This window comes from Miniopterus schreibersii, assembly GCF_964146895.1.
Source record: "Miniopterus schreibersii genome assembly, chromosome: 8".
NCBI lineage: Eukaryota > Metazoa > Chordata > Mammalia > Chiroptera > Miniopteridae > Miniopterus > Miniopterus schreibersii.
This window is the reverse complement of record NC_138109.1, coordinates 8,128,803-8,153,054: the sequence shown is the minus strand read 5'-3', so window position 1 is coordinate 8,153,054 and position 24,252 is coordinate 8,128,803. Positions and strand designations below refer to the sequence as shown.

Below are 24,252 nucleotides of genomic sequence, written 5' to 3'. Positions count from 1 at the left end.
CAGTATTTACGGAGCCAGGCACTGCGCTCAGAGCTGTCTGTGGGGGAATAAGTCAGAACTCATGCCCCGGGCCTGGGCTCTGGTTGGAGGGGATGGGTGAGAAATAGCAGGGCAATGCCACATGGTCGTGGGTGCCCTGAAGAGGGTGGTGTGGGATAGGGGGTAGCTTCAGATGAGGGGACCGGTGGCCTCTCTAGGGAGGGCACGCACATTGGAGCTAAGACCTGAATGACAGGAGTCAAGTGGAAGAAGGTATGGGGGCGTGTGCACCCCATGCTGAGGGGAGCTGGGCAGGGACAAGCAAGAGACCCATTAGGCTGATTAGTAACTCAGTTGAGAGGAAGCTGTGAGTAGTGCTCAGAACTGGAAATACCCAGCAGGTGGAGCCAACAGGATTGACCACCATTGTCCACCGGTGAGAGGAAGAGTGGGGCCTGAGTAATTGGAGGCTGCAGAGGTGATTTACTGAGGAGAGGGAGACTGCGGGATAAGCAGCCTGTGGTGGGCCTGGAGGGTCTTTTGGGCCCATCAAGGTCAAGGAAACGATTAAGCATCCAGGTGGAGCCGGTCCTGGAGACAGCTAAACATAGTGTCAAAGCTACAGACTGGATGAGACCACCAGGGAAGTGTGGATGGGGGTGTTTCCTGCCCCACCCAGAGCCCCAGCAAAGCCCCTCAGAGGCCAGCATCAGCCCCCAGGCGAGCATCCAGCCACCTGGAGCTGCCTAGGGCTCACAACCCCCTCCTGAACCTGGATACAACTGACTATCCTGGGACCACCAGCCCAGAGGTATCATCAAGCCAATGTGTGAAACTGTCCCTCTGCCCTAGCCAGTTTGGCTCAGTGGTTAGAGTGTCGGCCTTCGGACTGAAGGCTCCCAGGTTCGATTCTGGATTCCAGCCAAGGGGACATACGTTGACTGCAGGCTCGATCCCTGGCCCCGGTAAGGGCACATGCAGGAGGCAACCAATCGATGTCTCTCTCACATCGATGTTTCTCTCTTTCTCCTTTCCACTCTCTCTGAAAAGCAATGGAAAAAAGTATCCTCGGGTGAGGATTTAAAAAAAACCACAAAAACTGTCCCTCTTATGCTTCCTGCTGGCCCCAAGTTGGCAGCTGTAGTACAAGACAGACACCCCCTGCCCCCAGCACCCAAGGGTGGGGATTCTCTCATGCTTGCCGGACATCAGAGAAAATGTCAGGTCCCATGTGTCTGGGGGCATGGCAGGTGACAGGAATGTTCTAGGCTGCCCTGCAGTCCTAAGACCAGAGAGCCCTGCCCTTGTCCCCAGCGGTGAGTGGAGGCACCCTCATGGGCACCTGTTGGGCTTCACAGGCCATCCAGGGGTCAGTTAGGGCAGAGGAGGGATGGGGCCCAGGGTGGTATGATATCCACAATAAACTGCCACCCATGCAGGCATGGCTCTGTGAGGTCTGGACTCCAGGAATTCTAGAAACCAAAACTCTTCCAGAAAGAAGGAGAAGGTGCTTAAAGGTGGCTGTCAGCAGGCTCTCAGCTTAGTCTCTGTTGGTCCCCACCCCTCCCTCCTTGCTGAGCCCAAAACTACTGTTGCAAGGACTGATTGGGCCAGAGCTTCCCAAAGCCTCCCAAGCCTGGGACTGAGGAGGGGAAGGCTCCTCCACCCAAAACCCTTTCCTGACCCAACAGCGGTGAGGCGGCGTACACAAAAGGACACCAGGCCTCCTGGGGCCCGGAACCTTCCACGTGCTCACGGCCAGGCTGGGTGGCGGGCCCCACACACTTACGCCGTTCTGGCTGTTACAGTGCCGGGTGCTGATGATGACCCCCGCCTCCTCGATCATCTTCAGGATGGTTCCTCCGTGGACATTGCCAGCCACGTTGGCGTCATCTGGCCGCATGATCCTAAGCAGAGGAGAGAGAAGCAGCAGGATGAGGCCTCTGGGAAGGATGTCACTTGTGAACAGTAACAACCTGGGGAAAGGATGAGGGAAGACAAAGGGCTTGATGGCTCCCAGACAAGGAAAAAGAACTTTCCATGTGTTTGGCCAGGGTAGGGTGCTGATCTGACAGGCCGGTCAAGGGGCTGCAGGGTCCTGTTTACACGGGAGAGAGGAGGGCAGAGACAGGGACCTTTCCCTGGAGCCCAGACCAGGAAGGGGTGATGATGGGGACCTTTGGGAAAGGCAGTGAGACGTTGGCACAGCTGCCGGGGTTCCCAGCACGCCTGTCCCTCCAAGTTCCCAAGGACCAACAGAGCTGAATGAGCACAAGGGCAAAGGCTGTGACCCCGCAGAAGACGAACAAATCCGGGGACCACCCCCTCCACTGGGAGTCCCAGAGGAACGCCTGTTCTGAGAAGTGGAGGTGCATCGCAGCCTGGAGACCTGCGACGGGTGAACCCCGTCGCCAGCTGCCCCTGGCGTGAACTGACCCGCCGCCTCATCTCCCCAGAGGAAAGCCACACCCCTGCCATGGCAGCCAGCGGTGGGGAGGCTCCATGACATCCCAACAAGCCATTGTGAGGTCCTACCGTGCAGGGGACAGGCAATGAGCATGTGCCATGGTTCCAGCATGCCCAGCATCCACCTTCAGGTCACCCGGCCTGCTCTGGCCCCACTGGCCAGTGTGGCCCCAGGACAGTACCCTCTGCCACCCTCCGGGTGTAGCACTTCTCCAATCAGTAGCTCGGAGGGAGTCAGACTCTGATATTGGTGCTGGCTCCAGCTCTTACTAGCTGGGTGACCTGGACAAGCTGTCGAAACTCTAATTCCCCCACTTCCTTATCTGTAAAATAGGCACAAGAGAACTGCCAATTTAACCACGGGAAGGCTGAGGGCTGAATCACAGGAGCGACACAGATCACCAGCTCACCCCAACAGTAGTGCCTGGCACACGGCCAAGATATAATGTTCATCAGCGGTAACCTTCCCTCTTTCCTAAGTATTTAGCCAACCTACTTCAAGAAGGGGCCAGATGTGATGTCCTCAGAAAATGAGCACCGGCACCCCAGGTATCTGTCACCCATGCCCAAACATCGTCCTTCATCCTGGGGGAGATCTAGCTACAAAAATCACAGCCCAGTCAAGCCACCTGGCTTCTCGCCCTGTATGACTGTCTCAGAGGCAGCAGTGGCCAGGGGAACCACAGGAGCACAGGAAAGAAGTGTCACTTGGCCTCCCAGGAAAGGACTAGTTAGATTAAGTTACGTCCACAGCCGAGATAGCACGTGGCCTTGAGCAAGAGGGAGGACCAGAGGAAAAAGAGCAAAGCACAGGGAGATGGGGACCAGGTGACTACACCTAGGGCCAGGGCAGACCATCTCAGGAAGGAGACCTAGGGAACTGGAAGCTTCTGCTGGCCCTGAGAAGGGACTAGCACTAGAGTTCAGGGGAAATGTCACTGAGAAGTCTCCACAGGCCTTTTGAATTTAAAACCATGTCAACCTCTTCAAATAAACCAATGATCTTTAAAATTTCTTCAAGGCACAGTTCAAATGCACCTCCTCAGCAAGGGCTTCCCTGACCTCACATCACAGTCACCATCCAGTGACCACCTGCGGGAGGAGCTCTGGGGTCCAGCCCACCTCTCTGCTGGACAACACCTTCTAGTTCCAGAGGCACAGCCCCAGGGACAGCCCGGGGACCAGGAGGAGCCACCCTGTCCCTACTCTGTGTTCCGTGTGCCTGGGCTCACGGCAGACACCCTGAGGGCCAGCCTGTTCCCCTGTTCTTCAGGGTCGTCCTAAGGTCAAGCCAGTGTAAGCCCCACACTGAGACTTTGTACTGGGTTGAATTGTGTCCCCCGGAACCCATGAATGTGATCTTCTTTGGAAATAGGGTCTGGTGTAATCAAGGTCATTAGGGTGGGCTCTATTCCAATATGACTGGTGTCCTTAGAAAGAGAGGGAAATTTGGACACATACAGGAAGAGGCCATATGACAACAGAAGCAGAGACTGGAGTGATGTGTCTGAGACAAGGAACACAGGGACTGCCAGCAGTCACCAGAAGCTGGAAGAGGCAAGGAAGGAGCCTTTGGGGGAACATGGCCCTGCCAACACCTGGAGTTGGGGCTTGTGGTCCCCAGACTGTGAGAGTATACATTTCTGTTGTTTCAAGCCACCCAGTTGGTGGTCATTTGTTATGGTGCCCCCCAAAATTCATATAGACTGTGCTGCCCTGCAGCCCCTGCACCAGGGGGCTTTGCTCCATCCCCGGAAGGCAGCAGCAAGTGGCATGGGCAAGCCCCACAGGCCCCTAGCAGCCTTGGTGGCAGCTCCACAGGAGCTGACCCCTGCCTGGCCCTCTCACAGCTCCCTTGGCATGGGGCCAGCATCTCTGCTTCTGACTCGCAAATGTCAATGCTAAAATTAAAACACTGCTGGTGAGTTCCATGGTAACTGGGGGCGGGGGGGGGGCCTTGTTTATCTGACAGTGAAAGCTCAAACATCCCTCTGACGTAGGTAGAAGGTGGCAGCAGCAAGCCCAACCAGGTTTCTGTGACAGGTTAAGTCCTCTCAGAGCTTCCACCTGCACCCAAAGCTGGGCAGAACCCCTGGGCCTGCTGCAGCGGTCCTGGCGGGGCTCCGCAGGGCAGCAGCTCTAAGGACACCTCCCAGATGGTGCTAGAAGCTCCATGGTCCTGTCCCTCAGGCTCAAACCACAAAGGCAACCACAGAGGCAACCCTCCCTCCCTGGGGAGCTGTAGGTGGCAGGCGGGATCCCTTCCTGCTCAGCCCAGGGAGCAGTGCTTTGGCGAGAGCACCCAGGAGGCAGGATCTGAGCTGGGCTCTGGAGGTCAAGCAGGAGAAGCTGGGACTGCCACTCCTGCAGGAAGGGAACTGGGGAGCAGCGCTGGTTCACACCAGACAGCCTCGACCTCCGAGTCTAGAAGCCAGGGTCAGACACACATGAACACCCCAACGCTCTATGGGGGACCCTGATGAAAAGTGGCATTGCTTATCCTCTCCAATTTGCTGCTTACGAAGGTTCTGGCAAAGTCCCTTCAACCCCCAGAGGCCCCATCATATGCCCCAGAAGCAGCAAGGGTGCAAGAAGTGGATGGGCCAGGAAAAAGTCCCTAGGGTCCTCCGAGGCCCCAGAGCAGGACAGGGGAAGGAACCAGGAGAAGCTCCACATGCAGCCCACCAAGCAGCACCCACTGCTCCCAAGAACCCAGGGCTCTGGGCTGAGGCAGGAAGCTCAGCAGCGCTCAGCACAACCGCAGAAAACCCCTTTGGCGTGACAAAGGGAAGCACCTGGGCAGCAAGACCAGAAAGAAAAGCAGCTGCCAGTCTAAAGAGCTGACCAGAAACCAATTGTCATAGATACCCCATTATGTAAATAATTACAAGGAGGTAGTAAATCCACAAGCCCTTCCGCTGCCCTGCCATGCCACCAGAGCAAGAAATCCCAGGGGTTGCCTCTGAGGCCTTTGGGAGACCGTGGGAGAGGGCAACGCCCTTGCAGTCTCTCTCTGGGGGTCTCGGCAAAGGTTGGGCCACAGGCCTGCACCCACACTGCAACCTTCCCAGCTTCCTGAAAGGCAGGCGGGCAGAGGGTCACTGGCCGGGGTGCAACTCACTGTGAGATCCCACCAGATTGAGCTCAGCCCCTGCTTCCTGCTCAAGGAAGCTGGCATCTGAGACTGTCCCCAAGGCCACCTCACAGAGTTCTGGGGGCCTATAGGGACCGGGTGAACCACTGCAGGGGAAGTGGATAAGCAGTGATGCCAACTCCCCAGTTCGGCCAGCCCCAGCTCACTGCCCCTACAACCACACTCGCCTCACCTTCCTCCACCCTGCTCAGGTGTGCAGGCTGCCAGGAGAGGCCCCAGGTCGCCTCCCAGACCTCCTCTCTCCCAGGGAGGCCCACACTTCTCCCTTCCCCCTCCACCTCCCCCCCCACAGGTGTCAGGAAAAAGGCAGCCTAACAGTGAGGGTGGCTCAGGAGCAGGTGAGAGGAGGCTGGGTGTGTTATGACTATGGCTGTGCCCCAACGCCACCCTAGCAGGGCCACCCTTGCAGAGCCGTTTGCCTGGGAAGCCTGCAGCCAGCAATGAAATGGAAAGTCCCAGCCAGTACACTGGCATGGAACAGCCTCCGCCAACTGGCATGGAACAGCCTCCCCAGTTATGGCACTGGCATGAATGAATGAATCAGCTTGGGGCCACCTGAGTAGTCCCAAAAAACTGCCATCCTGGTTTGGCTCCTCGGCACCAGGCCCTGGCCTGTGGGGCAAATCTGAGAGGTGTTATCAAGAGATAAATTTAGGATAGAGCGTGGCATGCACTCTGCCACTCTTGCTCAAACAGACTCCATACCAAAGATCAGTGTACTTCTGCCTCTTTAAATGGCTACCAGTCCAAATACTTTCTGAATTATAGATAAGCTATTACTAAAAGGATAGGGCCATCGCCCCAAGTGTTCCCACTTTGATGCAAAAAGAGAAAGGGAATCTCAGACTGAACACCACCACAGCACTGGGTTCCTGGTGCCACCCCAATCTGAACCAGACCTGGTCCTGCCCGCTAGGGTGGGCTGTGGCAGGGCTGCCCTGGGCTCTGCCAGCCAGCATGCTTGGAGCCTAGAAGCCAGGCAGGGGATCGAATTCTAAAGAGGTAAGTGGGTGTTGACCATATCCCAAATGTCTCTACCTGGGGAGAAGTCAGGGCTGAAAACATTACCAAAGAGCCTTCCCTACCTTTGTGGCCCGGCAGGGGTCCTGTCCCTGGCTAGGGGGGTAGATCTCCCTCAGCCCCTCAGCTGCCCCCCGGGGTGCTTTATCCTGAGTAGACATGACCCTGGGACTATTCCCAGGGGACAGGGCCTGGGGATACCCGCTGTCTGCTGTGCCCCAGGTGCCAGGCACAGAGCCAAGTGCATGGGTATGAGTCAAGCTGGAGAATGAGCAGACAGAGGCCTCACCCTCACACACTCCCAGTCCCTGGGCCCCTCAAGTCAGCTAGGTGCTCAGGACCTTTGTGTACCTGGTATGCCTGGGGCAGCAGCCTGCCCCTTCCTCCTGCCTCCCCAAGCCTGGCCCCCTCCCCTCCTCTGAACTAAGAGGCCAAAAGTGCTGCTTCCACAGGCCATGCTGGAACACAGACCATCGCAATGGGCTCTGGTGACCCCCAAGAGGGCCGCATGCTGGGTCTGGTCAAGTCCAGCTATCACCTTCAGGCAGACAAAAGACCCCCAAGGCCTCAGGGTACCCCAAAGGCAAGTGTCTAGACACCTCCGATCTTTCCATCCTGTTGCACCTACCAGGGTCTCCCCCAGACACCCCACCCTGGCCATCCCAGAATTTTCTCACAGCTCCCAATTCACTGGCTGGTGTTCCTAGGACAGGCCTCAGCAACTCGCCTCCTAATCATCTTTAGGGACAAGCCTCTCCGAAGCATGAGCATGGTCTCTGCAGTCACCCTGGTCCCTCTCAGAGCTGCAGCCAGGTGGGCCTGTTCCTGAAGCGGTGCCCTTTGGACCTGGCCCCTCCCTGCAACATGGACACTGTGCCTAAGCAACCTTGGCTTCTCTCTCTCTTGCCAAACTTGGCACCGCCCACCCCAGAGAAAGTACAGCCACACCATCACTCCAAATGCTGTGTGTGCCCTGACCTTTCAAAATCTCTTAATCACAGAAAACACAACCATTACAACCATTACAGAGACTAGATATTGGATGCTTCCTGACATAGCCATGGACTCCCTATATGCAGCATTCATATCTATATACATCTACTGGTGTCTTGTGTCCAGGACTCATTACCTGGATGAGTGGCTCTGTGGTTTTTGTTCTGTTACAGGCCAAAGTATTGGGCCCAGGACATTCATGGGAATAAAATCTCAGCTAAATGAGAGTTGTTTCATTTCCTCTGTTGGGGAAAGGTAAGGAGGTGTATTGATACAAATTATACATGTTTATGTTATTATTTTTTTAATCCTGACCTGAGAATATTTTTTCCATTGTTTTTCAGAGTGAGTGTAAGGGAGAGAGAGAGAGAAACATTGATGTGAGAGAGACACATCAAGTGGTTGCCTCCCATGCACGCCCGGACCATGGCCAGGGACACAGCCTGCAAATGAGGTACATGCCCTCGGCTGGAATCGAACCTGGACCGTTCAGTCCTCGGGCCAATGCTCTAACCACTGAGTAAACCGGCTAGGGCCATAAGTTTATTTTTTTGTTTCATGTGGTCATTAGAAAATCAGATGAAGGAGACACTGTCCCTAACTTTAGAAGGCATTTTGTCTTCATTTGTCCAGAAAGTATATTCTGCTGCTTTGGGGTACAATGCTCTAAATATATCAATTAAATGCAAAAAAAAAAAAAAAAAAAATCAAAAAATCACAGGAAATGGGAATTTGAAGAAATCTTGGAAATTAGCTGGCTCAAGTCCCAACTACCTGTGAGGAAACTGGGAATCAGAAGTAAGGAAGCTTGCTCAGCCCACTAGATTGGACCAGATAACAAAGGGCACCTACTACACGTGGAGGTGGGCCCAGGAAGGAAGGCCTGCCAAAGATTAGGTTACTGTATAATGAAAGTAGCAAAACCAGATGGAACTGTTGGTTTGTACCAAGGGTTTGATGTTTGCACTGTTGTATACCGAGCCTCTTATTTTGGAGCTTATAACCCAAACCAAAGGAAGCCCACTTCTTGTTTCCTTTTTCATTGCTCAGGTTGTGACTATGTGTTCTGGAATACTCTCTTATTCCTTTGGTACAGCTAGAAGACCTCTGATGCCGCAGAGTGGTGAGGCTGAATGGCAGAAGAAGGGAACTTTAGGCTGCTTTGTGAAGATATACTAATATGAGGGAACCAATGCATTTCTGCATGGTGCCTTCTCCAATACCCTTCGTGGTGCAGGGGTGCGTTAATGTTGGTATTATATGATAAAATTAAAGAATTCCTTAATGTTGCTATTGAGATAGTTCCTCAGGAGATTGAGAAGTGCAAATATTTAATTTGTTAACATACAAATTACATAGCTGCCATTTGTATACATTTTGAGTTTATTATCACTGCCAGTATTTTTTAAAATGGTAATTCTGCAATGAGGCATAAGCTTTTTCAAGGATTTAAATACTAAAAATCAGCCCTGGCCAGGTAGCTCAGTTGGTTAGAGCATAGTGCCAATATGCAGAGCTTGCGGGCTCGATCCCTGGTCAGGGTACATACAAGAATCAACCAATGAATGCAAAAATGGGTGGAGCAACAAATCGATGTTTCTCTCTCCCCCCCTTTCCTCCCTCTCTCTAAAATCAATCAATAAAAAAATTTTAAATACTAAAAATCAGATAAATGAGTTTCCTTTCCATTTAGACTCAAACACAATTTAACGAGACAGTTTATTTGTAATGAGTATATGTTATTTCTATTAGTTTAAAATCCTTACTTTTGTGATGAAAAATTAAATGTATAGTGTTAAAATATAAGAAATGAAAGTATGTTCTTTTAAAATGCTATTCTTTTAATATAATTGTCTTCCCATCTTTTAAAATCATATGATATGACAAATATTTCTTAAAAGCTTATTGGAAGATGTCATCATTATATCTGTGGACATAAAAGTAAGCTTTCTTCTACATCTCCACTAAGACAGCTCAGGTATTACTAAGTATGGTGTTTATGGTATCATATAGTTTTTAATAAAAAAAGATTCTAGGTCTCATAAAAAAACTGATAATGACTTTAATGACACTGTAAACCTGTAGTTGGAAAAGAAAAAGATATAAAATGGCATATCTGCTAACTTTTATCTTTAAAATAAAATCTTGCTGATGTGAATATATCCTGGAATTAAAAAAATCCCCTTGAAAACAAGTTTGTGCATTCTGTATTGATAACAAAGTTTAAATCCTTTTTTAAAAAAGAAGAAGAAAAAAAAAGACACATGGCAAATAAGCACATGAGACGCCCAGCATCACATGGTCTTGAGCCAAATTCCAGCACACTGACCACACCGAGGGCCGCTGAGGCCGGTGCGGCCACTCTGGAAGGCAGTCTGGTAATTTCCTACCAAACCAAACATCCTCTTAATTACTTTGACTGTATCCTACATTCCATGAGTTAAATCAAAATAAATGTAAACACTTATTAGGTACATGGAAACAAAGCAACACCAAGTAAAAAAATTTAACATTGATAAAAGTCACATGGTCTCAAGAAAAAAAAAATTCTCGAGTATGGCTGAAATAGGAATATGGGTCACGTCCACTTCACTTGGCTCGCGAGTGTCACCACCTCTAAGAGCCTGGTTGTCGTGAGGCACAGGACAAGGTGGGGCCAGCATGTTATGAAAGGAAGCACAGAATATCAATCCAACAAGATCTAGTTTCCTGAGAAACTAGGCATCAAAGGGCCCCAGAAAGCAACTGGGCTGTTAGAGCTGAGTTCCAAAATGACCAAGCTGGAGTGAACACGGCACCAGAACAGCAGAGAAACGCACAATGAAAAAGTGTTCCACTGACTGAAAACAAGGGCCATGCACCCTTGCTCAACCCGATCAGTTACAAGGCTAAAGTTTCCACCTGCTGAGTGGCCAAAGGTAACAGAATACTTAGCTGGCTCAGGAAGAGGCTGGAATGGGAAGCTGGGGACTCTTCAACAGGTGTATCTCCAGCACGCCCCTGCTAGTGGCCGGGCTGTGACAGGACAAGTCTGGACAGAGGTGGAGGGACCAGAAACCACCCCCATGCATTCCCGGCCCCCCTTCCTTGGGTGACAGCAAAGCACACACATACCAGGTGCCCTTCCAGGCCCCACCAGACAAGTTTTATGGGGTGGTCACTGTAGGTCCTTCTCCCAGACCCAAGGGTGGGATTATGGGCACAAGCCCAGCATTTATGGCATCTGGGCGCTTTCCTCTTGGCACCTAAAGCTCAGAGAAGCACAGCCTCATGCCAGGTTTGAGAGACACATCACACTGAGACTTTTAATACACCCTTACATAAACCCAAGTAAGCAACAGGCCATTTCCAAGGCAGCTGGTGGTTAGAGCAGTCTCCATCTCCCATCCCTCCCTTAAGCAGCACTTGCCCTAGGTCAGGGCTCAAAGTGAGGTGCAGAGGGAGACCTGGGTTCTAGTGCCCACTGTGCTGACCTTGGGCAAGCCACTCCTGCCCTCAGTTTTCGCATCTATAAAACAAAGGTGATTCCTGCGGCCTCCCCGGTGCTGACAGCTAACCAGGTGGGCGTGAAGCGTGCAAGGTGCAGAAGGGAGCCAGGGCTGGTCTCCGAAGGAGAGTACAGCCTCCAGGACACAGGGCTTCTCCCCTGACAGCTGTTAGGATGCTCTGCTCCACAATACATCAAGAGAGCGGGAAAACTGGTTTTGCAAAAGCAATTCTTTCTTCCACTACTTCAAATCCCAATCTGAAAGCTATCTCCCCTGCTTGAATTAAAATTCAATTCTCCTAACATTTCTGATGCCCAATCAAATGTGCTTGCAAGACCATGGGGCAAGTTTAGGCATGTGACCACTACATGCAACCTCCAAACTGTTGAGGCTAAACACATCTTAGATGGCTACAACTCCACATTCTGTAGGGCATGGCTATTACTGTTAAAAACATGGGGGCAAATCTTTGTTACTTTGGATTTGACAATGGTTTCTTTGTGTGTGTGTCTTCTTTTTCTTTAATTCAAGGGTATTTTTTCCATTGCTTTTCAGAGAGAGTGGAAGGGGAGGGAGGGAGGGAGGGAGGGGGGAGGGGGAAGGGGGAGGGGGGAGGGAGAGGGGGGGAGGGGGGAGAGAAACATCGATGTGAGAGACCCATTGATGGGTTGCTTCCCACAGGTCCCCCGACCGGGGGTGGTGATGGAACCTGCAACCCAGGTATGTGCCCCTGACTGGAAATCAAACCCGTGACCCTCAGGTGCGCTGGCTGATGCTCCAACCGCTGAGCCACACTGGTCAGGGCTTGATGATAATTTCTTAATATGACAATAAAAGTACAAGCAACCAAAGAAAATACGTAAATTGGACATCAAAATTTACAGACTTTCGTGCTTCAAAGGATAATATCAAAAGTGAAAAGACACCAAAGCCACAACGAAGTTCACCTCAGACCTGTTAGAATGGCTGTTATCAAAAGGACAAAAAATAGGTGTTGACGAGGTGTGAAGAAAGGAAACCCCTGTGCACTGTTGGTGGGACTGTAAATTGCTACAGCCACTGTGGAAAACAGTATGGAGGTCCCTCAAAAAATTAAAAATACAGTTGCCGTAATGAGACAGGTTACTAAGCTAGGACAAGTGGAATAGGGAAACTGAAACAGACAGTTAAATGGCCAAGCAGTTTACCGTCACCTAGTAAATCTCAATATCTCTTCCCTAACCAAGGACACTTAAGAGTAAATGGTTTACACTTCTCCTCCCCAGTTCAAACCAGTTTTAAATAGCGTAAATCACCCCACACTGGAAGAGAGATAACAGAAATAAATTAGGTGCCATTTGTGCCAGCCACACTCAAGGGCAGATGAAGTCAGGGAAATAAATCTCATTTTGGCTCATCAGCATAAAGCTGACGGAAGATTCTATTGAGATTCTTTCCTAAGACCTCTCCTAAAATTCCTGCCTTTAGAAAACAGATAAGAACCCTGAAGACAAAGGCCCACAGTGGGCTCTCTCTGCAGCATGCCCATATCTTTCTTCCATTTCAGGTGTGCACCTTTACTTTTCCCTCCTAAACTCTAAGGGTCCCCACAAGACTTGCAACCAGGGGAGCAATGGACAGTGGCAGCTGGTCCCAGGGTTACCCCCTGAACCTGTCTCCAAGGCCCCCTTTTCTCTGACTCTCCAGTGAGCTAGCAGCAGCCCTACCTTGGCTCACTTCTTTCCCAAGTTTCTAGTGAGCCAAAGCAGAGCACCACCTAGGCTCTCTCCTGTAGCTTCTTCCTGTTTCACCATCCCCAGCTTTAATAAACATACTTTCAAAATCACTTGAACTCGTATTGTGAAATCTTTCCTACACAAAATCAAGAATCTACATACTACTGGCTGTCTGGAGGCAGACCAGCTCTGGGCCCAGTCCCTTTCTGGTGATAATATGATCCAGCAACCCCACTTCTGAGCTTTTGTTTGCTTTTTTTAATCCTCATACAAGGATATGTTTTCATTGATTTTTAGACAGAACATCAATTGGTTGCCTCCCACATGCGCCCCAACTGGGGATCGAACCTGCAACCTAGGTATGTGCCCCAACCAGGAACTGAACCTGCAACCTTTTGGTGTACGGGACGATGCTCCAACCGACTGAGCCACACAGCCAGGACCCTACTTCTGAGTATTTATTTGAAGAAAAAGCACTAACTCAAAAAGATATATGAGCCCAGCCGGGTGTGGCTCAGAGGTTGAGCATCGACCTAGGATCCAGGAGATCGAAGTTCGATTCCTGGTCAGGGCACATGCCTGGGTTGTGGGCTCGATTCCCAGTAGGGGGCGTGCAGGAGGCAGCCGATCAATGACTCATCATTGATGTTTCTCTCTCTCTCCTCCCCTCTCCCTTCCTTTCTCTGAAATCAATAAAACATGTATATATATGTGTCCATCTATATATTTTTTATAATAATAATAATAATAGGAAAGGAGCACAGGGGGCAGACAGACATTATAGGCATGTCATTTGGGCAGTTTCACCAGGAAGCTGCAACTCTGCACCCCCCACAGAACCACTGGCCTATTCCCTGCAAAACACTGGGGGAAGGGATCCAACAAAGGGAAGATAGACACATGATCAGTAAAGCTGGGGTGACACAGAAAAGGTACTTGCCTGTCACACCTGGGAACAGGAATCATTGGCCAGAATGGGCAAGGGCACTGGAAGCATACAAAAGTTTGGGAACACATATTCTCCTAAACAAAGGAATTATCTCTCTCTTACGCTCTTGGGTCTTGGTGACTCCTGAACCATGGAACCCTGTTGTCCCTGCTTCTTTGCATTTGCCTCTATGGCCCATGGCCATGCGAACCCCACATGCAATGGACTGATTGCAGAGAAAACAAAGCTGAGCTAGCCTGACATTGGACTGGACTGGGCTCCAACATGGAAAGGAAACTCTGGACACTGATTCTGATTTTAGCTCTGCTAAATCCCCAGCTACCCTTCTTCTGTTACTAGACAAAGGGATATGGGACTTTAGAAACTCAGGGATTTAATTCCACGGAAATAAACCTTTCTATTATATTGCATCCTCCCATGTGAGTCTCAGAAAATTCCTTTACTCAGGCTATTGCAAGAAATCCACCCTCACTAGCAACTGGGGGAGATGAGGCCCTTTCCCCTCCATTAACAAAAAGACAACCCATGATATCACTCACATGTGGAATCTTAAACAAACTAAAAACCAGCAAGTTTACAGACAGAGAACGGATTGGTGGTTGCCAGAGGCAGGGGTGGACAGATGAAGGAAATGGGAGAAAGGGGTCAAAGCATACAAACTTCCAGATATAAAACAAATCATGAGGATGTAATGTACAGCATGGTGACTAGTCAATAATACTGTATTGCATATTTGAATGTTGCTAAGAGAAAAAAAGTTCTCATCACAAGAAAAAAAAACATAACTATGTATGATGACAGATGTTAGATTTTTTTGTGGTGATCATTTTGCAATATGTACAAATATTGAATTATTACATTGTACACCTGAAACTAATATAATGTTATATGTCAATTATACCTTAATTTTTTTAAAAAGTGAAAAGACATCCTGGCCAGTGTGGTTCAGTGGTTAGACCATCGGCCCACGAACTGAAGGGTCAAGGGTTCAATTCTGGTCAAGGGCACATATCTTGGTTGCAGGTTCACTCCCCACCCCCGGTTGGGGCGTGTGAGGGAGGCAACCAGTCAGTGTGTCTCTCTCACATCGATGTTTCTCTCCCTCTTCCTTTCCACTCTCTCTGAAAAGCAATGGGGAAAATATCCTCATGTGAGGATTAACAACAACAACAAAGTGAAAAGACCACCTACTGAATGGGAGAAAATCTTTGCAAATCATACATCTGAGAAGAAACCTGTATCTAGTATACTGTATAGAAGGAACTCTTACAACTCAAAAATAAAATACGCCTAATGAAAAACAGGCGAAAGGTCTGAACAGACATTTCTCCAAAGATGTACAAATGGTGCATAAGCTCATGAAAAGATACTCAACATCATTAGTCATCAGGGAAGTTCAAACCAAAACCATAATGAGACACCACTTCCCACCTATTAGGATGGCTAGAATTAAAAAGACAGGTAATAACAAGCGTTTCAAGAGTGTGGAGAAACTGGAATGCTCTTAGGCTGCTAGTGGAAATGTGGAATAGAGCATCCACTTCGGAAAACAGTCTGGCAGTTCCTCAAAAGGTTAAACACAGATCTGGATAGAAAAAACAGGGCTCTGTGGAAAGTAACCTCCCAGGGTGATCTGATCATAAATTTCTAACTGGGTGGGTCATGGTGACTATATAGTCAGCCCCAGGCCTGTAACTTCCCTAGTGAAAGGTTTTAAGCAAGACTTGTCTATTGCTCTTGTGCATCTAGATGAACACACCTTTGAAATGCCTCTGGCAATACTCTAGGAAGGGAGTATTAACCCTTAAGAGAGCACTTAATCTTGTTAACTACCTAGTAATCCAATCCCTGCCTTGATTTCCCCCCTCTCCATCTTCTTTATGTTCCCTCCTTAATTTTAAATTCATAAGACACTGGAAAATGGCCATTCTCGAGAGCATCTGAGATCTTACTCCTACAGGTTTGGACGTTTCTTGCATCAACACAGAATTACCTTATGACCCGGCAATTCCATTCTGACCTAGTCTCTAAGCTTCCATTGGCAACTGGGTGTCCCACAATGTAATACAGTTTTGACGTGGAGGAGCCCGGAGTTAGTGCAGACTCCATGTTGAAGGGCTTAGTCCCACAAGACTACCCCCACCTTGGACGCCAGTCACAAGTGCCGTACTTCTGATGACACAGCTATAAATCAGGGGTTCCCACAACCCTTCCTTAGGTTGATAACTTGCTGGAGGTGGCATCACTGTGGGCGCAGCAGTGACCCCGTCATCCTACCTTCCAGAGGATCCAGACTGGCTTCCAACAGCCCGGATAGATGCCCAGAATCTAGTCTGCAGCTCTGCAGAGCTCCTGGGCCTCAGACACTCCCAGGCAGGTGTCTGCCCATCTGCGAGCCCACGGAGGCAGAGAGCCCAGGCCAGCAGCTTCATCCCACCAGGAGGGGCCAGGTTGTTCCCAGTTCCCAGGGCAAGGCTTAGCAGCCCCACTTGTCTCCACCAGGGCCCTCCCTACAGGTACACAGCAGGTCTCATCCAGAGGCCTCTTCCTGGGGCCACAACTCAGCCCAGCAGTACCAAGTCAAGTGTTACTTCCAGCACTCGCACAGGATGTTCGTCAGCAAACCAGCCCAGTGATGCAAGAAGAAATTCATGATTCAGCCTGAAGTCACACAAGGCCAACTCCCATAAGCAGAGACAAAGCCAGCAGAGCAAAGGTCAATCAGTGGGAGAGAAGGAAATGGGTCGGGCTGTGCGCAACACTGACCAAGATTTCCAATGCCAGGCGCAAGCCAGGCCAAGGCAGCCTCTGCACCAATCAGGCCAGAGGCACGGATCAGACCAGCCCAGGTGAAGGATGTCTTCATTTTTGGTAAAGCAAGTGCCTGGCTGGCTGAGGCTTGGCTTGCCAAGGTATTCATTCCAGGAGGCATCCACTTCAAAGAGGCTGTCTCATAAACATAACGCCCACCAGGGGGCTGGATGAACAGCCAGGTGGCCTCTGCTAGCAAGGCTCCTCTGTTTTAAAGATTTTGGTTGATTTCAAAAACTGACTATTTGAGCCCGGCTGGCATGGCTCAGATCTCCTAGAGATTGAGGTTCGATACATGCCCCGGTTGAGGTTTCGGGCTTGATCCCCAGTGGGGGGCGTGCAGGAGGCAGCCAATCAATGACTCTCATTATTGATGTTTCTATCTCTCCCTCTCCCTCTCCCTTCCTCACTATGAAATCAATAAAGACGTATTTTTTTAAAAACTGACCATTTGAGTCATTAGTTTTTCTCTTCCTGCACTTTAAGTTCCTGCTCTTACGTCATCCCCAACCACAATAAACACAATAAAAGCAGAACCCAGGGCACAGGCTCACGCTCAAGGTCCCTAGCTTGCTCGCTCGCTCGCTCCCTCCATCTCCCTCCCAACCCCCTGCACCTCACTGTGTGACCCCATGGGTGCTGTGTAATTTCCAGATCCTGTGAGTAATAAGTTTCAGAGTTTCCTGATGGTTATTGCTGAATGGCATCTTGACTGTACAAACCGCAAGGGTGGATCTGGCCACAACACTGGTGCTTGATAGGCTGAGACAACAAGAACCACCAGGCCCCGGTGTGTAGGAGCAACTAGACCTGGGCCGGAAGGGCCTCCCACAGCAGGTGTCAGGAGGGCTGGGAGGCAGCCACTAGCTGGGGTCCCAGGACAGCAGGGAGGCTAAGGAAAGGAGACACATCCTCAGTCCCTACTTCAGGCAGGGTCTCTCAGGCTCTCAGGGAGCCTGTTTCTCTTCTTATTCTTTAATTGTGGAAAACATCAAAGGGTTACGAGAGCAGAGAAAAAAGGAAATGACTCCCATAGCTCCACCAAACAGCTCCAAACAATCAACTCTGTTCCTCTCTGCCCCCACCCACTCCCCCACTCGATAAGAGTTTGAAGGAAACATCAGACGTCACGGCTTGGCATCCATAAATATCTCAGCATTCCCTCTAAAAGATAAAGGCTCCTTTTATAAACAGAACCACAAAACAATTATCTCACCTAAAATATATTATGAATCCCTTAATATCATTAACTATCAAGGGACTATTCAAGTTACCCCAAATATCTCAGAAATGTTTTAAAATCTGCAAGGATTGAGGGTAGCATGACCTCCCCAGGACACCTCTGAGAGTGAAAGAAAGAGCCAAGTGGACAGCAGGTATACAGGGTGGTCACCCAGGCTCGGACCCCTAGAGAAGCCCAACCCCTAGGAGAAAGCAACTCGTGGCCTAATTGAAACTAGGGAGCAGGTCAGTTTCATTGCCAAGCCAAGGTGATGCCTGGCTGCCTGGCCCACTTACAGGGAGACAGGACAATGGATGAACACAGCCTCCCAACCACATGCTCTCTTGGCTGCAAAGACCAAGCCTCAGCCAGCGCTCCCACATTCCAGCAGGAAGGGAACTGGCACTGTGCATTGTTTTATGGAATGTTCCAGAATACTAGCTCTGAATGTGGTTTCTGTAAATCAGGTTCTGTTTTCATTAATTCCACTGTAAACCCAAAGACAAAGCCTCAAGGGGAAAAAACTCCAACCCCATAATACTTACTGACATATCTACTGGATGCCAGGGATTTTCCTAGGCATGCCTGGTACATCCCAGTAGATCTGTATCGAAAAGCACGGCAAGCAAAAGATAACCTGGTAGACCTCGCACACCGATCTACAAATAAAGGAGTCCAGGTTGCCTGCCCTGGGCCATGTCAAGGTCTATCTCCATTGGCTTGTTTGTTTGAAAGCTGGCTGCAGTCCCCAGAGAGCTCCCAAGCTCTTAGAAAACCTTTACCCACAGAGATCTCCCAGGAATTCTGGTTTTTAAATTCTTCTACAGACTGCCCTGGCCAGTACTGCTCACTTGGTTGGGCATCTTCTCTTGCACCAAAAGGCTGCCGGTTCGATTCCCCGTCAGGGCACACACCCAGGTTGCAGGCTCGATCCCGGTGGGGGACGTGCAGGAGAAAGCTGATCAATGTTTCTCTCTCACATCAGTGTTTCTCTCTCCCCCTCTCCCTTCCTCTCTCTCTAAAAAAATTAATGAAAAAATATATTTTTTAATTCTTCTACATGGGACATTTACACCATGGAATACTATGCAGCTGTAAAGAAGAGGGATCTCGTACCCTTTGGCACAGCATGGATGGAACTGGAGAGTATTATGCTAAGCGAAATAAGCCAGTCAGAGGAAGATAAACATCACCTGATCTCACTCATATGTGGAAGCTAAAGAACATAATGAACTGATGAACAAAGTAGATTCAGTGACATAGAAGCATGGGTCAGACTGACAAATCTCAGAGGGAAGGTGGGGGTGGGTGGGGAGAGATTAACCAAAGAATTTATATGCATACATGCATAACCCATAAACACACATTAGTGTGGTGAAGGCCTGTGGAGGGGAGTGGGTGCGGGATGAAGGGGGTCAATGGGGAAAAAAGGGGGACATCTGCAATATTTTGAACAATAAAAAAAGAATTAATTTTTAAAAAATTCTTCTACATATTGCACTGTCCTGGATGTAGTTAAGAATTCAGTTTCGCCTGGCCAGCATGGCTCAGCGATTGAGCATCAACCTAGGATCCAGGAGATGGCTGTTCGATTCCTGGTCAGGGCATATGCCTGGGTTGCAGGCTTGATCCCTGGTGGGGAGAGTGCAGGAGGCAGCCGATCAATGACTCTCTCATCATTGATGTTTCTATCTCTCTCCCTTTCCCTTCCTTTCTCTGAAATCAATACAGACATATTATAAAAATTAAAAAAAAAACAAAACTCTTTCTCCGTGTCTGGCCACATTTCAAGCACTCAGTGGCTCCATGTGGCTGTTGGACACTGCAGACGTGCAGCACACTGCAGAAAGTTCCAGTGGGCCGCACTGCTCCACCCACACTCTCCAGCAACCTGTTACAGATCATACCTCCAACTTTATTTCGACAAACATGCAGGGGGCTTTTATAAGGGGTCCACACTGATGCCGTGATTAAGCCACACAACAGAATGTAAACCTAAGCTTGGGTGAGCAGTGGAAAGATCAGAACATCAGGTCACCTGGCAGAGAACAGCCCACCAGCTGCCTTCAGTCAAAGCCTCCTCAGCCAAATCTTTACTCTCTGAGAGCCTCACTTCCCCCCACTGTAAAATGACAGAGCTGGGCTGGAGGCTTCTAAGGGTCCTTCTGGGTCTAACATCCTAAAACACTGAGTTCAACAAGGATAAATGTAATTTTCTAACTAAACGTTACTTAATATTACTCAAAATAAACCAAAGGAAAAGTGCTCTTCTGAGAGTTTAAATGCTTTCCCCAAACCTGCATCTGTAGGGCTGGACAAAAAGGAGGGAACAGCGCCCCACAGTGGCCTGGCCATCCAAAGTTTGGGCTCTGAGAGATAAAGGATTCCCTTTATGAGCTCCCATAAGAGCTGGGCACTGTGCCAAAGGTTTTAATCCTCACAGCAACCCTGAGAAGGGCACTATTATTATCTCCAATTTACAGAGAAGAAAACTGAAGCCCAAAGGTTAAGGAACATGCCTGAAGTTACACACCTACAAGAGGCAGAGCTGGGATTTGAACCCAGGTCAGCCTTGGCCTCCTAAGTCTGCGTCCCACTTTTCAGACAAAAAGAGTTTCCATTTACTCACAATGTGCCAGTCAGCCTGCCAGGCACTGATGCACTTTCTTTTCTTTAACACTTAGAACAATCCAAGAAAAAATGGGGGCAGAGAAGGGTTAGGCAGTCAAGGGGCAGAGGGTGAATTCACACCCAGGCCTGGGACTGCAGAGTTGGCTCTAACCACTGCCCTTGACAGCCTTTAGAGCCCCTATCCCTTCAATACCTCCTTCTGGACCCAGAACATGTGACCACTCTTAATTGTCTAGGATGGTGGGGGTTTGGGCATCCTCTCCCTGCTAAACTGTGAAACTGCCTAAGGCAGGGACCAAATTTTCCAGGTCCCTGTCTCTCCCTCAGGGCACTTTGCTCCTTGGAGGTGTTCAGTGAAACTTGTTAAATTCATGGGCTTGGCTGTCCTGGGCTAGGCGGCTCCTCTTTCAACACAGGGGGTCAGCTCAGGTGTCCTTAAAGGGCTCCCCATCCTGATGTGCCACTCTCCCCATGTCCTGGGGTTTCTCTGGGCCAAGTCCTTATAACCACTGCCCTCATCACAGCCCTCCCCACTTTGGAGTCGGGCTGGGCACCTGAGGCTGGCTCGCCTCAGCCAAGTATGCTGCCCAAGCATCCCACAGACAAGGCGGCCACTCAGAGACAATACGCAACTGTGAACGTGCAAGAGGCAGCCCAGAAAGCATGGTGGGTAAACAGGCTTGAGCATACATGGAAGTTTCTAAAGCTATCCAAAAATCTATTAGAAGTTGTTATTGGCTGTGTGGCTATCTTGGCCCCACCCATCCCAAGTTCCTGGGGCAAAAATAAAAGGAGTAACTGATATTTGGAGACAGACACTCCTGGAATCAGGTCCTTGGATCACACTCTGCCTCCTACTGGCGGGGTATCCTTGGGGTTCATCCTTTGCAAAGGTCTTGTGTATCTCTCATCTCACTTGGTTCACCTTCCCAGATGAGGAGACAGGGATCTCCACCACTGTGCTGTGTGCAAGAGGAAACTGAGTTCGGGAGATGCAGTGCCAACTTCTGTTAGAGGTTGGGGGTTTTTAAAATAATTACTTTTTAAATTAAACTTATTGGGGCAACATTGGTTAATAACATTATGTAAATTTCAGGTGAGTTGGTTTTTAAAAAGGCAGTATTATAGACCTGCTATTCATCATCCTCATGCAGTAAATAAAAGCCTAGCCTCCCACGAGTTGACTGAAATCAGTATCTTCTTTTTGGGGGGACCACAGTGGAAAGAACATGGGGCTGAAGACAGAAGACCTGGTAGGAGCTGCCCCTCCAGCTCTAACAATTGGATGACCTTACAAAGGCACTGGGTCTCCCATTTCTTCCTCCACATAGCATAGTGGTGGAGATCCCTGCTGCCTTAGCCAGGAAGGTGAACAAACCAAGTGAGAGATACACAAGACCTTTGCAAAGGATGAACCCCAAGGTTACCCCGCCAGTAGGAGGCAGAGTGTGATCCAAGGACCTGATTCCAGGCGCATCTGTCTCCAAATATCAGTTTTTCTATTTTTTTTTTTGCCCCAGGAACTTGGAATGGGTGGGGCGAAGACAGCCACACAGGCAATAACAAAGCGAATGGAGCAAGGTTCACTGACCTTGAGGTCAGAAAAGACCCTGGACTAGGCCAGAAGACGGGGTGCAGTCAGGGCGCTCCACCGATCCAGCACTTACTGTTCCAGGGAGCTATGGACATCCAGAGGAAACTAATTTGGATTGGAACCAAGGTCAGTGTGATATCTAAAGGCCAAATCTGTAGAGCCCAACCCCAAACAGGAAGCAGCTCAGGCTCAAGCAGGGCAGGCCCTGTTGCAGGCCCTAGTGCCTGTGCGGTGGCCCCAGGCCCTCGACCTTGCTTGGCTCAGGCTCAATTACCAGCACGCCAGCTTCCGATTCTGCCCAAGGGAACTGAGAGTAACCTTGAGGCTGCCCTCAGTCCTCGGGTGGGCAGTGAGCCAGCTCCTGATCTCCCACTTCCCCTGTGGGCCTCCATCCACCCGGGTCCCAAGAAGGAAGACAAGGGTGGGCCGCTGAGAACAACAGTTTGCCCCCATTGTGTAAGATGCTCCCAGGCTCGGTGGACCATTCCCTCTTCTTATCAGTAAACTGCTAGAGAGCAAGGGCATTATCTGCTCTTCCTGTGAGCACTGGCTCGCCCCAAAACCCGAGCCGGTGCACTAGGAGGGACTGGGCATCCGCAGCCCCCGCCCACTCGGGCACCCAGCAAAGGGCTCGCCCGCCGCGCTCTGGATGCCGACCAACGAGCTGGTTACTTGCGCCCCTCATTTCGGGATCCACCTGGCTTTGCACCACCGTCCAGAGAACGACCCCGAATTAGAGGGCTCAGCGGGACGCGAGCCGCGGCCCCAGCGCACTCGGACAGCGGCGGGGCCGGGCGGGGCCGGGCGGGGCGGGGCGGGGCGGGGCCCGGGGGCGCACGCCGACCCCAGCCCGGAAAAGGCGCCGCGCCGATCGTCGCGCAAACGGCCTGCGTGACCGCGGCGCCGCCCTCGGGATGCGCCAGAGGCCGGCCGGGAGGCGAGCGGGGAGGCGAGAGGGGAAGTCGCCGGCCCTGCCGCACCCGAGGCACACCCGGCCGCGGGGTGGGAGGGGTGGGCGGGCGGGGTGCCGGAGGTGGTGGGCCCGGGACGGGGGCGGGGAGAGTGGGGAGGGGCGCGGGACAGCCCGAGGGGCTGCCTCGGCGTCCCGGCCGCCGCGCGCCTCTCTTACCGGCAGATCTGGATGGCGGACGGGGTTTCTGCGGCCGGGACCGACATGCTGAGGGCGGCGTAGTGCTAAAGGAGAGCGCAGGTGCCTGGCAGGCCTGGCGTGGAATGAATGAGCTGGGGCGACGCCATGGAGGGGGAGGGGCAGGGGCGGGGCCATGGCGGCCGCGGGGCGGGGCCTTCGCGCCGGCGGCCAATCGGGTGCGGCCTCCTGCGCAGGCCCGCCCCTCGCTCCCCGCCTCCCGGGCGTCCGGTTCTGGCAGCGGGGCGTCGCTTCCAGAAGGTTCGGCGGCGGTTGGGCGGCTCCGGCGGGGTGGGGCTGCGTGGGCCGGCCCAGCCCTGCGCGGCGCGTGTTTGTGCGCGGCGTTCCCGCCGCCCCCATCCGGCGTCTAGAGGTCTGCGCCGCGCGCCCCCCCTGGGCGGGCGAGGCCGGACGCCCGGGCCCCGCGGCCATTGCGGGGCCGAAAGGCGAGCGGGAGTTGCGTGTGCCCGGGTCTGGCAGTCTAAAGTCAGCCCGGAAAAAAATGATAATAAATAAAACAAGATCCACCCCGAGAGGAAGTTGGGGGCGGTTTCCCGTAAACGAGCGTGCGGACCAAGCTGCTGTGTGGGTTCTGCGGGGAGGCACGTGGGGCAGAAAGCGGAAAGCCAGGACCCGCGAGGGCCCCGCGCAGAGCCGCGGGGTTGGGCCGGAGAGAAGCGGGGCCCGCGGCTGGGTCTGCGCGGCCGCCGCAGGCGCCGGAGGGGGCCCGGCCCGGGTGGCGCAGCCGGGTGTGTCTGTGCCCTGGATTCTGTAGGGAGAAAGTGGTGCTGCCAGCTTCGCCGCTGGAGTGCGACGGCCAGTTAATGAGGTTGCCCTCCATCCAGGGAGCATCTAAATGGGGGCCCAGCCCCTCAGCAAAAACGTCACCGAGTTATTTTTATTATAGTGCTGATGGGCTTCTATGATCTCCCTCGTAACAGCCTCTCACCTCCCCATTTTAGGTTTTTTTCTACTTTCTCAAACTACTGGGCCGTTTCTCTCCCTCTCAGCGAAACTTCTGGAACAGAGCTGTCTGCACATACCCCCTGCCTCCTCGCCTCTCCCCTCCTCCCATTCTCCTCC

The 24,252-nt window shown here is 51.3% G+C and overlaps 1 protein-coding gene across 1 annotated transcript in view; it reads right to left on the bottom strand.

The window, feature by feature from the left end:
- Window positions 1-23,276, bottom strand: part of ACOT7 (acyl-CoA thioesterase 7) — a 72,662-nt gene extending 49,386 nt beyond the window's left edge. Inside the window, exons 1-2 of the mRNA XM_081144298.1 lie at window positions 23,152-23,276; window positions 1,769-1,886 (exon numbers count right to left, since the gene is read on the bottom strand). Coding sequence (XP_081000424.1) covers window positions 1,769-1,886; window positions 23,152-23,198 — 165 coding nt within the window. The 5' untranslated portion in view covers window positions 23,199-23,276. The remainder of the gene's footprint in view (window positions 1-1,768; window positions 1,887-23,151) is intronic.
- Between the last annotated feature and the right edge of the window lie 976 nt (window positions 23,277-24,252).